Below are 13,490 nucleotides of genomic sequence, written 5' to 3' on the forward strand. Positions count from 1 at the left end.
GTCGAGGGTAAATTTTGTAAATAATAATAATAAACAAATTGAATTTAAATAACGCCTGTAAAATCATTATTTTAAGCTTACTACATCAACTGTAAAAACAATGGAAATAAAATTCCTATAGAAGGAATGATGAATTTAAAAACAAAAAGTCTTCTAAATATTCTGGCGTTTCAATTGTTATAATATTACTTATAGTGTTTGTTCAACAATCGATGTTTGTAAAATATATTGGAATGTAAGATTAAAAAAAAAAATACACTTGTATGAAATCAAAAGTGTTTTAGTTGTTTGAAAAACCTTCATCTGGATTACTGCGGCATAAAGAAATTCGATTTTTCTACAACAACGTATCCAATTTTTGCAAGCAAATAGGCTGTATGTATTGAATCGTAGAGAAAAAACTTGTTCCAACTACAGTTTTCCACGGAAGCAATGATAGTGCCTTATTATAAGATGTATAAATAATAAACAACTCGTTTATTTAAATGTGATTCGCCATTGGCCGACGACGATGATTTAGATGATTGTGCGTATGTTATTATAAAGTCGGCGCGGCGGCTAGGGATGGCCGCGGGTGGGTTTCAATGCGGTAGATAACATTATATGTGCCGTGCGTATGGTCTCGTCATATAATGGAAATTGATATATCATAAAATATAGACACAAACACAATTGGATCCGTAATGAAGTCGTCCTGGACTTGGAAGGCGGCGGAACAGCAGCAGAAGGAACCCCATACGGTATGAGAGCTGTATGTATAGTAAACCTACGTGAGGGGATTGCCAAAATGCGTATTGCTCCCGCGCTCGTGTACACGTATATAATGTTGTATATTATTATAAAACATGAGTATGTGTGGGAGTGTGTGTGTTACGGACGTATAAAATTATGTGTGTGCTGGCCCGTTCTCAAAATAACCGTTGTCGTTCTTTTGACGTATCGCGGTCTGAGCCACGTACGAGTCCAATTATATATTATGATTGGTGCATGCGGTTTAAGGGGAGGAATTCGTCACCACCACTACCCCTTAACCGACTCGTGGCATGTATGCATATATACATTAAATACACACTCGGCGCGATGTCTCCCGTCGTGTGTCTTCTTATATTCATCGAATCTCGAATTTCTTCCGCATTGTACCTAAATTATAATATTATTATTATCTAGACGCGAATATCGCTAAATCGACCGGGATCACACTGCATCCCGTCGTACACGGTGTATTATAATATATTATCACGATTGTTGTCATTATTAATTTACTGGTTTTCATTTTTTTTTCCATCACACTCTGCACGCTCTTCGCCCCGTGGCACTTAGGTACTAGTTCCCGACGTCAAAAATACGTAAAGCCGAATGTGTTACGTGCTCTAAAAAACTAACTAGGTCTGTGCACGCTTGCATAAATTATGCGATTCGACTACGACGAAAAATACGCAATGAAGTATTGGGAAACTATACGCTGTGCGGCTGTCCGTACCTATATTTATCGCGTTCTACGTAGCTGCAGTCACGTCGTCGAGGACGTTTTACCGCGGCAGACGACGCAGATAAGTGTCAATGATGATGACAATAACGATATAATTGACAAGGCGGTGGCACGGAAAGCAGTTTCGCAGGACCGTTAAGTGAAAAGTTGCGAATGAAAAACGTTTTCCACTACGGCATAACAGTTTATTATTATTATTGTATAACTACGTAGTATATAGTGCATCTGTGCGTGTGTTTCTAATTAAAAAATCAGTAGGATCGGTCGCGACAAGTGTCAAATGAATAATTGATAAATTTTAATAGTATTTGCATAACAAAATACTGCATAAACAATATTTTAGTTTTTATTCACTACCTATAAAAATATTAAATAGGTAGTTAAATAATCAAATTTAAAATATTGGTAATAAATATCGTTTATCATGTATGTGAATAATTAATAAAAATATGTACTGCATACTATTATAGTGTTCAAATATTTATTGTAACCGATGTCTTTAAAATTAATGACCGTTAACACTTTTATTATATATTAAACACATTAACCTCAAGTGGTATTATTATATTTTATAAAAACACGTATAATGTTGTACATACTCATTTTGTTGAAATTTTTTTACGAATATGATATGAAGTTTAAATAATTTTGCGTATAAATTTTTTATAATCTTTTCATTAGTTCGTTCTTTAAACATTCATAATATAAAGTTTATAAAGATTCGTAAAATTTCATCATTTTATAATATTGTGTTCTATGTATGAATTTATCACATATTATTATATATGCGTTATATATAGAATATAGATTATACATTATTTTAATAATGTTTAATATATAAGTTATAGTTATGTAAATTTAAATAATCAATTATTTAGTTATTAAGGGAGATCAACATAATATCTTTTGTTTGAAAGATTTTCTCAATTAAATTTAACATTTTGACGAGTAAAATTATGAATAAAATATAGAGTTATATTTTTACAGTTCAATGCTATTAAACAAATGCTATTTTCGTTTTACATTGATGTTTTTAATCGTTTGGGGGTGCAATTTGTCACCAGTGTTTTCTTTCTAAACGTTTTTTCTTGGTATTTTATTATAAATTAAAATAGACCTTTCTAGATTTGATCACTCAATGCACGTGCAGTGGTCCAGATTAGACTTAGCTGAATTCCGATTCTCATTAATTGAGCATAGCTGAGACCATGGGTAGCAAAATGTTACAAATATTGAGGGTGTTTCATAAAAGAGGTACATTATAGAGGTACCTACGTATCTAACTATAGGAAAAAACACAAAGGCATAAAATCATATTTAAATTCGTGTGATTGTTACAATATTGTAACTCACTAGATTTACGATCTTATATCATTTTGCCATACTATTATTAAATTTGATTTTAAATTATGATAATTTAAGGGAATGATTGTAAAAATATTTAACTACAAAGTTTAAGGGTTAAAAGATAAGTGTAAATAAAATACTTATAAGGATTTATTTTAAATTAGGAAAACCACATTCTTTAAAAACTTTTAATTTCATATTACACTTTTAATGCTAACGTATTATTGGTTAAACGATTTTTAGGGCATATTTACCATTCGTTTATATCAATTACCTATTTTAAATTACTCTGTTGTTCAATTTGTTTTAGATTCTGAGTGGAGTGATGAATGTATCGAATATCGATTATACGATGATGTGTTTCTATTTAGTATGAAATCTCTATTTATAGAAGAAGAAAATCACTTATCAGATTTCTAGCTTAGAAAATAAGTTCTGTTACTAAACTTGATTTAGTTGGTAATTGTTTGAGTATCAATACTGAATTAAAAATTCCCACTACTTTTGTCAGAATTTGGAAAACTAAAAAAAATAAATAAATACGGAGAACGGAATTATTATACGAACAACAACTACCAAATATTAGTTTTCGACAAAATTGGGTTTTCTTATGATTTTTTTTTTTCTATTTAAAATATTAGAACTATTAGAACATGATATTTTCACCAATTATTTAGATTAGTATTTTTTAATATGACACAACGTTAAATAAATGTAGTCTTTTTCTTAGCTGAGTATTTATGTTAAACATTTGGAGTTTTTAGTTTTTAGTTTTAGTTTTTTTCTCGGTCATCAAACTGAAAAATGTGATATAAGATTCTTCATAAGTTGTTATTACTGGAATCAAATAAAAAGTTGAGCGTATATTCACTTTTATTTTTAATGAGGTTTGGAGTTAAATATTTATAAAAGTTGTCAAAATCGTAAATTATTTTGTAGTTGAAAATTCATATTTTTTTTTAAATTTTTATATAAATACAAGATTCAAACATTTAAAACACGAAACCTAATATTTTGCATTTATCAGAATTAAAAAATAAAGTGTAGTGTAAAGTTATAATATTTTTCCAGTATCGTTTTAAGTTCAAATTAGGGCAAAATTAAATTACTCTTAAAAGATTTTTGTTATTTTATTATTATTAAAAAAATATTAACCTTAAAAAATTGAAAAATTAAGTATTTAGATTATTAATTTGTTTAAAAAATTATTATTTTTGTTTAATTTCATACTATTTTCAAAATATTTACACTAAATTTAAGCTATCTTTCTGAATTTATTATTTGTTTTTATGTGTAAGTGGTAATGTTATAAAAATAAATGTAATTTTGTGTAAAAGTGCTTGAAAATTTATTAAAAGATTCCTTTTAAGGTGCATACTATACCAATTTAAAAATATAGAAAACACATAGGCTGAAGTTTTTTATAAGTGTTTGAAGTTCAAATATCTTAATAAAATTCATCAAAATTTCATGAAAATGCAAATTAATTTTAGTTTAAAATGTATACCTACTATTTAAATTTAAATAAATTGTTACAAATGAATACAAAGTGCATTATATCTATGTCGTATTTTCTGTAACCTAAAAATATAAAAAATATTGACGTTTCAAATAAATATCTATAGGGTAGGGTACGTTGATAGAAAAACATTTTTTGCAAGGACTTGAAACTTAACGCCATTATTTGAAATTATCAGTAACTGGGCATAATTCTATAAAAATTTGGATTAATTATAAGCTATTATAATAAGTAGCACGGACTTAATGACTTATAAGTAATATATAATATAATATATAGTAATATTGCGTTCAACGATATTTAAATACTTATTGTAAGTACAGCATTCGATTTGTTTGAACCTACTATATTACCAATAACAAAACAAATGGCTTTGTAGCAATATAAATGTATATCGGCTGACAGATAGACTGTGGAACTGTGCTCAGCATCGTTCGTAATCATGATTTATCATTAAATTCAAATTCAATGCACCATCCATTACGGTGACATTCTCAAGACGAGTTACATAACCCACAAAACTAATAAAACTAAACAGTGTATTAAATCACAATTTTTTATAAAATTAATTTCTCTAATTTTGATGTTGGGTCGTACTTTTCTCATCAAAGATCAGGATAGATGAGTGTTGTCATAAGGATTTAATGTTGTATAATAAATTTTTCACATCTGATTAGTGAATATTTATAACATTGGACTATTTTTAGGACTATAATATATATTGTTAACTATTAATATGTTTTAATGGATATTTTAATAGTTTATTTTATTATAATGTTTTCACTATTGTTTGTACTTTATATAATCTTTCATAAATATTATTGTATACTGTCATGTATACGTGTATGCTATATTATAATTGCGCCATAGCAACTCTAAATAAATAAAAATAATTAGCCATCACATTCTAAAAGCTATTAGAGACTATACAGGGATTCGTTAAACTGTCAGTCAATATTTGTAGACAGTTATTGACAATTGTTTTCCCTTAGGAACATTATTATTTATTAGTATAATAGTTGAACTATTGATAGAATTTAAATAAATTATCTTTTTGAATCGATATCATGACTGATTTTTCCACGAAAGGGAATATTTGTTAGGATTAAACGTTAACTATTTAGAAGACTAATTATTGATTTGTTTATTATTTTACCTACCTATAGTGTTATTTTTATTATAACGTAATTTTCAAAGTAAGATTTTTCAGTGAATCAAATAAATACCTTTTAAATCATTTTCTCATTATTTTTGTTTATTCAGAGTCACTTTTTGTTGACTGATCATAATGTTTTTGAAAAATCAAACTATTTTTTATGCTCCCTTAACCAATTTATATTAAAATCATTGATTAACTAATTCATATTTATAACTAATTTAAGTAAGGGGTTTTTTTTTTAAAAGAAAGAAAATAAACTACTAACAGATAAAGCATACAGTAGGTATATATCATATTAATGAAAAGCAAATTTAATAAATGCATCAGAACTTTTATAATTTGTATTGATAATGAAAATAAATTGTATTTTGGTTTATTAAATTCCGTATGTGGACAATGCCATTATGAATATAGGTACTCAGAATTTATTTTTAAATTATTTTTTAAAGAGAAAAAAAATTAGAAAGCTTGTGAATATAATATATATTAATATATTATATATTATTAAGAGTCACAGTCACAGTAAAATAATTATTATGACAGTCTTACTATAATTTTAATAATAAACTAATGTAGGTAGTAGGTATTTCTTATAATCAGATGACAGTTGTTTGTTTTAATTAAAACTTTAAATGGAAAATTACGACTTGGCATCATTAGTTTTTAGTATTGGCATTTGAATTAATCATTAAAAATAATTATTGTCATACCCGGAAAACAGGAATAAGATAAAGTTTGAACAATATTCTTGCATAAAATCAAAGTTGAAATATGATACGGTGCGTCCGGTTGGACGGCCCGCGTCGTGAATAAAAAGACTGTTGTATTCAGTAATTAGTTGTTTCTATTGCTATGTATAAAATAATTATGTTTACAATTTATAGGGTCGAGAAAAGTGTCGATTTGTGTCGACCAGACTTAATTAAGTGAGTCGACACAATCGGAGGCACTTAGGCGTATGGTCGGGCTAATGCCGGACCCTATCTTTACAATGTTAGGAATGTCAATATGCGGTTAACATAACATGACGTGTAGGCTAAGGAGTCGGCCGTCGTCGGTGCAGACTTAAATCAAAGCGGCACTCCGACGGCGAACCTGGCTCGGGTCGGACAACTTAATTAAGTGCCGATGTAATCCAGTGATGGCCCTGAAAAGGGCCCTTTTAATAATCGCGTTAGCGGAACGGCGATGGATCAGCGGTTGGCGATGTTGTCGACGGCCGATGCTTGAGCGACGCCGTGTAGCAGCGGTTCGTCAGTCTTCGGCGATTGGACGATGTTAAATGCCGTGTGGCGGCGTAGTATTCGGTCCGCGGCGGCTGGGCGATGCTAATTGCCGTGGAGCGGCGTAGTGATCGTTCTTCGGCGGCCGGTTGTTGATAATTGCCGTGTGGCGGCGTAGTTGTCGGTTCTCGGCGGCGGACGATGACAATTGCCGTGGAGCGGTCTGGTCGTCGATCGTCGGCGGTCGGTGGTCTGGTCTGGTGTCTGGTCTTGGTCCTTCTTCTATCTTGTTGTGCTTGATGGATGTTGATAGTTTGAAGGTTTGGAAAAGACTGACTAAGTTATCGAAATCATCCGGTATATATACCCATTTCGATAACTTAGTCCGTCGCTGATTGGCCCGAGCCTCTGTTGTGACAGATGAAAATCACACCGTTGTGCTGCCGTTCGCCTTTACTTGGTGTGGTTTTCATCTGTCAAACCGCTTCGTTTTTGGTCAATTAGTGGTCTTGATAAAGACCTTTTTATGTCTCGGTTTATTCCGTAACAGAACCCCCCCCAGATTTGTGCCGGGGTGGGAACCATCTAGCACAAATTTTAAAACGTTCGGAATAAACGTGTGCGTGTTTGTGCTGCTTTGTACACAGCCGTTCGCAGCTGGTTATTAATGCTAATCCATTAAAATTTTCTTTGTTTTCTTTTAATTGTTTTAACAGTTGTTTTCTTTTTTCTGCTGCTTCTTGTTTAGCCTTTTCACGTTCTGCATTTATTGGTGCCATTTTTGAAACTGATGAGTATAACTTTGTCGACCGTTCTTATATATTTAATTGTATGTTAAATGCTTTCCGCTGATTTGTCAAAGCTGTCATACCTCTCATTGGCTTCTTATGATAAGTTTTTTTGTATTTAATCGATGTTTTGTTTGTCCATACCGTAGTATGGGCGAACTTCAGATACGTTGACAAGTTCTTCCCGCTCTGAGTCAATATTTCTTACGGCTAGTGTATTCTGACTTACTATTCTGGTTACTTCTTCTCGTTCTTCGGTAATCCTTGGATAACGAGTAAGTGTGTCTGCCACTATGTTGTCTTTTCCCGGAATGTACTGTATTTCCAGATCATATTCTTGCAGAGCTAGCGTCCATCTGGTCAGTCTTCCGTTAGTTAGTCTGCAACTCTTCATAAACGTAAGCGCATGATGATCTGTTTGTATAATAGTTTTATGGCCTACAATGTACTGTCGAAATTTGTTACAACAATATACCAAAGCTAACGCTTCAATTTCGGTTGTTGTATATCTTGTTTCAGGTGATTTTAGTGTTCTGCTTGCGTAACCTAATGTTGCCCTTTCATTGTTATCTAGTATTTGGTATAATTCTCCGCCTATGGCTACATTTGACGCATCTGTATTTATATATAATGGTTTTGAGAAATCAGGAAACATTATTATCACGTCATTCAAAAATGCTTTTTTTGATTCTTCAAACGCTCGTTGGTGTTTTTCTTCCCATTTCCACTTCACGTTATTTCTTGTCAATTCAATTAATGGCTCAATTATGTGTGCGAACTTATTTACATATTTTCTGTAAAAATTTAAAAATCCTAAATAACTTTGTATTTCTTTCTTTTTGCTTGGTGTTTTAAAATCTTGAATCGTTTTTATTTTGTCAGTGTCCATTTTTATTCCTTCCGTTGAAATTATGTGCCCTAAGAATGATACTTGTTTTCTGAAGAATTGACATTTGTCAATGTTGATGGTAACATTGTATTTTTCAAATCTTTCGAGAACCATTTTTATGTGTTCGTAGTGACTACTCTCGTTTTCCGATGTAATTAATATGTCATCTACATAAATTGTTACAAAGGATTGTAATAACGGGCCTAATACAATGTCCATGCTTTTTTGAAACTCTGACCCACTTATATTGAGTCCAAATGGCAAACGTTTGAATGAATAATTTCTGCCATTTATGAGAAATGAACATGGATCCATGCTTTTTTCTGCAAGCTTTACTTGCCAATATCCGCTTCGGAGGTCCAACGTGCTAATGCATTTTATTTTTTCAAATTTCGAGAATATTGTTTCTATTGTCATAGGACATTCTCGGTCTGGAATAATTTGTTCATTAATTTTTCGGGCGTCCAAGCATAATCGTACGTCACCATTTTTTTTAAAAACTGGCACAATTGGTACCGAATATGGTGATCTTGATTGTTTGATGATGCCCATATCCAACATTCGTTTAACTTCTTTTTCGACTGCTTCACGTTTCGTGATCGGAATAGGATATGGTCTTTGATTAACTGGTTTGTCGTCTTTTAATCTTATTACACATTCATACCCTTTTATTTCACCAGGGATATTCCGAAATACACTATGATATTGTTGTACTAATTTATCTAATTTATCTTGAATGTGGTCAGGTAGTGTATTGAATTGTATTTGGTTTAATGGTTCCGTGATTGGCTGTGTGCATATTGCTCGTAAATGCATGGGTTGCTTTGTTTCTTTTTTCGAAAATGGTATATCATACATATTGTTGTTTATTTTTATTGTCAACTGTCTTTTTTCATAATCGATTAATGATTTATTTGTTTCCAGAAAATCACTACCTATAATACCTTTTTCATTCAAATTGTTTATTACAATGAATGGTGTCTGTATTTGTTCATTTCCTATTTCTATTGGTAACAAAATTTGCTTAGTTACTTTTGTTGGTTTGTTGCCCATCGCATTATGTATACTAAGTCCAGTTAATGGTATTACTGGTATCTTTGAGTCATCTTGTATTATATTATTGTAGTATTCCTCCGATATTGCACATATTTCGGCTCCTGAATCGATTAACATGTCATACTCTCGATTGTTTATAGATGTTTTTATGTATGGACAACCCAATTGTTGTGTTTTGGTAAATGCCACGTCAAAGTCTTCATCTCTTGTTAAATCTTCTGATTTTAATAAATTTAATGACTTGTCTGGTGGGTGCTTTTTCTTCATTGTTGTCTTTGTAATGTCTTTTAGATCAAGGGTGTTTATGACTGAGGTTGATCCATTTCCACAGTCCCCTGTTCCCAGTTTTTTGTCCTATCAATATCTTCAATCGTCTCCTCCCTGTCGCTAATTATGTGGTCAGCATCGAGTTCTGGTTGATCCATGGTTAATTGTCTGATGTTGGGATTGCGGTTACCTCCATAGTGCTGTACCGGTCTCTGCGTGTATGGTTTGTGTACATCTGAGGTATGTTTATAATTTTGGTTGTTTGTCGGGTATGTTGTTCTATTGTATGTGTTGTTTTGCCTGGTATTTATCTGTTTAGTTGGGTTTTCATTATATTTAACTGGTTCCTCTTCTTGCTTTATATTATTTTCCAACTCACCTAATTTTTCCCAAATTGGTAAAAATTTTTTTTCCTTTGTCGTTTGTATGTACGCCTGAATGGCTATTGGAAAATGTTTCGTGATCAAATTAATTGCTTGTTCTTCATTCATTTTGGGTGAATCAAGGTGTTTCAATTCCGCCATCCAATGGTGAAAATGTTCTTGGAAGTCCTTTTTAATCGGTTTTTTTCCCGCTTCCGTGCATTTTATAAAGATATCCCATTGATGGTTTTCGGAAAAGAAATGCTTGAGGAACAATTCATTGAACGTTACTTCGTCTAGTGATGCGTCTTTGATCATTGTGTACCATTTTGCTGCTTTTCCACGAAGGTTATTTTCTATGACTATCATTTTTTCTTTTCTGATGGTGATTTGTTTGTGTTCTAAGTATGTATGTATTTCCTTCAGAAATTGTTTTGGATGTTCCGTCTTGCTCTCTCCACTAAAAGTTGGGGCTATAATATCCACCGTTGACCTATTGCTGGTGTTCATAAATACGCCATCATTTTTTGTAGTCTGCAGTGTGGTTACATTGGTCTGTAGATTCTGGATATCTTTTTCCTGTCGTGCTGTTGTTACTAATATTTTGGTATCCGTATCATTAATAAGTTGTCTTAATGCATCATACTGATTTTCCATAGTCTCTAGTTTTTTCTGCAGTTGTTGCACAGTATCTTCCAGTATTTCTATTTTCTCCTCTAATTGTTGCGTCTTTTCTAATATTTGTGTGTCTCCTCCAGACGTGCCCTGGTTACGTTTCTGTCTTTGGTTTGGACTCATTATGATGAATATTAACTATTTGTTGTATTCCTAATTTTACTGAGTGTTACCGGGTATATGTTTCCACCGTACCGATTAGTAAACTTGCTTCTTGAATAGTCGTTCTGGCAATTTATGGGTATATGTTTCAGCCGTACCGACTAGTAAACTTGCTCCTTGAATAGTCGTTCTGATTGGTGAAGATTTCGAGTCACGGGTTGGGCGCCAGCTGATACGGTGCGTCCGGTTGGACGGCCCGCGTCGTGAATAAAAAGACTGTTGTATTCAGTAATTAGTTGTTTCTATTGCTATGTATAAAATAATTATGTTTACAATTTATAGGGTCGAGAAAAGTGTCGATTTGTGTCGACCAGACTTAATTAAGTGAGTCGACACAATCGGAGGCACTTAGGCGTATGGTCGGGCTAATGCCGGACCCTATCTTTACAATGTTAGGAATGTCAATATGCGGTTAACATAACATGACGTGTAGGCTAAGGAGTCGGCCGTCGTCGGTGCAGACTTAAATCAAAGCGGCACTCCGACGGCGAACCTGGCTCGGGTCGGACAACTTAATTAAGTGCCGATGTAATCCAGTGATGGCCCTGAAAAGGGCCCTTTTAATAATCGCGTTAGCGGAACGGCGATGGATCAGCGGTTGGCGATGTTGTCGACGGCCGATGCTTGAGCGACGCCGTGTAGCAGCGGTTCGTCAGTCTTCGGCGATTGGACGATGTTAAATGCCGTGTGGCGGCGTAGTATTCGGTCCGCGGCGGCTGGGCGATGCTAATTGCCGTGGAGCGGCGTAGTGATCGTTCTTCGGCGGCCGGTTGTTGATAATTGCCGTGTGGCGGCGTAGTTGTCGGTTCTCGGCGGCGGACGATGACAATTGCCGTGGAGCGGTCTGGTCGTCGATCGTCGGCGGTCGGTGGTCTGGTCTGGTGTCTGGTCTTGGTCCTTCTTCTATCTTGTTGTGCTTGATGGATGTTGATAGTTTGAAGGTTTGGAAAAGACTGACTAAGTTATCGAAATCATCCGGTATATATACCCATTTCGATAACTTAGTCCGTCGCTGATTGGCCCGAGCCTCTGTTGTGACAGATGAAAATCACACCGTTGTGCTGCCGTTCGCCTTTACTTGGTGTGGTTTTCATCTGTCAAACCGCTTCGTTTTTGGTCAATTAGTGGTCTTGATAAAGACCTTTTTATGTCTCGGTTTATTCCGTAACAAATATAATAATTATTAAGCACGATGGATATTTATTTGACAGTTACAAGAATCACTTATACCAACATTTATTAACTAAATCTCAGTCGGTTCTCTTTGTAGAATTTTTAAAATTCCCACTCGTTCTGGGTTTTCAAAAAATATCACCAGTAAAATATTCCGCGACCAAAATATCTCTAAACCAATACACATCGTGAAGAAATAATATCCCCGTACATTATTATTGCATATTTATTTTTTTTTTTTTGTTAAATATTGCATATTACTTTATCTTATCTAATCGTATCTTTCATCAAAATAATCAAAAATATATAATACCTTTTGGAATATCTACTTAAATTAATTAATATTTATTGTTTACATCAATTTTATTATATTATACAATAATATAGTATATTTTACCATCGATATTTTGCTGTTGTGATTTATTGGTTTCGCGATATTTCGTCGGTAATTTCTCACTCTGTATACTTGGTTTCATACACAATACGAAATTATTCTCTAAAATTATTATAAATTACACAATAATAGCATCTCCTATAATCTAATTTTTTTCTATTATTCTTTTGGGTAATCTCCATTGTCGCTCAAAACGAAATTGGCCATATGATCTACTAAACAATATTAATATTTATACATTTGGAAAATAATAATATGTGTAATGTATCAAACTAACGAATTCTAAAATTTGACGTATACAAATTATTGTATCTCAATTGGATCTCAGTTGGACCATTGTTTACTATTTTAGAATTTATTTTACTTTCTGTGACAACATGAAACAATTTTTAATTATTGAATCGTTTGTCCTAAATAATTGGTTTTTGCTTTCATGATTAATTTTGAGAAAACTACCAGGATTGAAATTGAGAAACAAAGACCTCTCTGGAATTCGTATTTAATATATTTAAAGGTGACTGACATAAATGATATAACCAACAGGCAACAATAGTTGTAAAGGATTTAACAATAGATTAACTCATTTACTTTCAACACAGCATCCTTGTATGCCCAAAATATTCCCAAACATTTATAAATGGTTAATAATACAAACATAACTTGGATGAAATCAATAGTTAGTCAAAGATATGGTAGGTGATCCAATTACATTAAGGATAATCTGCAGAGCAATTTATTCGGTAAATTACCAATTAAAAAAAAATTTAAAAAAAATTGGAAAATACTATAGAGATTTATATAAATTTATTTTTTGAAACAGGTTAACTTAAAACAACTATATAGATATTATATTATAATAAACTAATAAGTAATAATATGCATACCAATATAATTAAATAATAATTTTAACTAGTTTAAATAATATTTATTATTCAACATGACTAATGAATATGTAATTATAATCACAATTTAATAGACGGATGCCCA

General features: G+C 32.4%; 2 protein-coding genes across 2 annotated transcripts in view; one reads left to right on the forward strand and one right to left on the reverse strand.

The window, feature by feature from the left end:
• The window catches only part of LOC107163691 (neural cell adhesion molecule 1-like), a 168,364-nt gene that overhangs the window by 39,636 nt on the left and 115,238 nt on the right, over positions 1 to 13,490 (forward strand). The gene's annotated exons all lie outside the window — the stretch shown is intronic.
• On the reverse strand, positions 9,773 to 12,102 carry LOC149058164 (uncharacterized). Its single transcript, XM_089220541.1, has one exon. It carries the CDS (start codon positions 10,895 to 10,897, stop codon positions 9,773 to 9,775), a length of 1,125 nt encoding a protein of 374 aa, XP_089076667.1. The 5' UTR covers positions 10,898 to 12,102.

The sequence above is a fragment of the Diuraphis noxia genome, unplaced genomic scaffold (genome assembly GCF_037042655.1).
Source record: "Diuraphis noxia isolate RWA-SAM2 unplaced genomic scaffold, SU_Dnox_SAM2 contig0002, whole genome shotgun sequence".
Classification (NCBI taxonomy): Eukaryota; Metazoa; Arthropoda; class Insecta; order Hemiptera; family Aphididae; genus Diuraphis; species Diuraphis noxia.

Coding starts and splice junctions, on each gene's coding strand:
- LOC149058164 (XM_089220541.1), bottom strand. CDS start 10,897: ATGAGTCCAAACCAAAGACAGAAACGTAACCAGGGCACGTCTGGAGGA.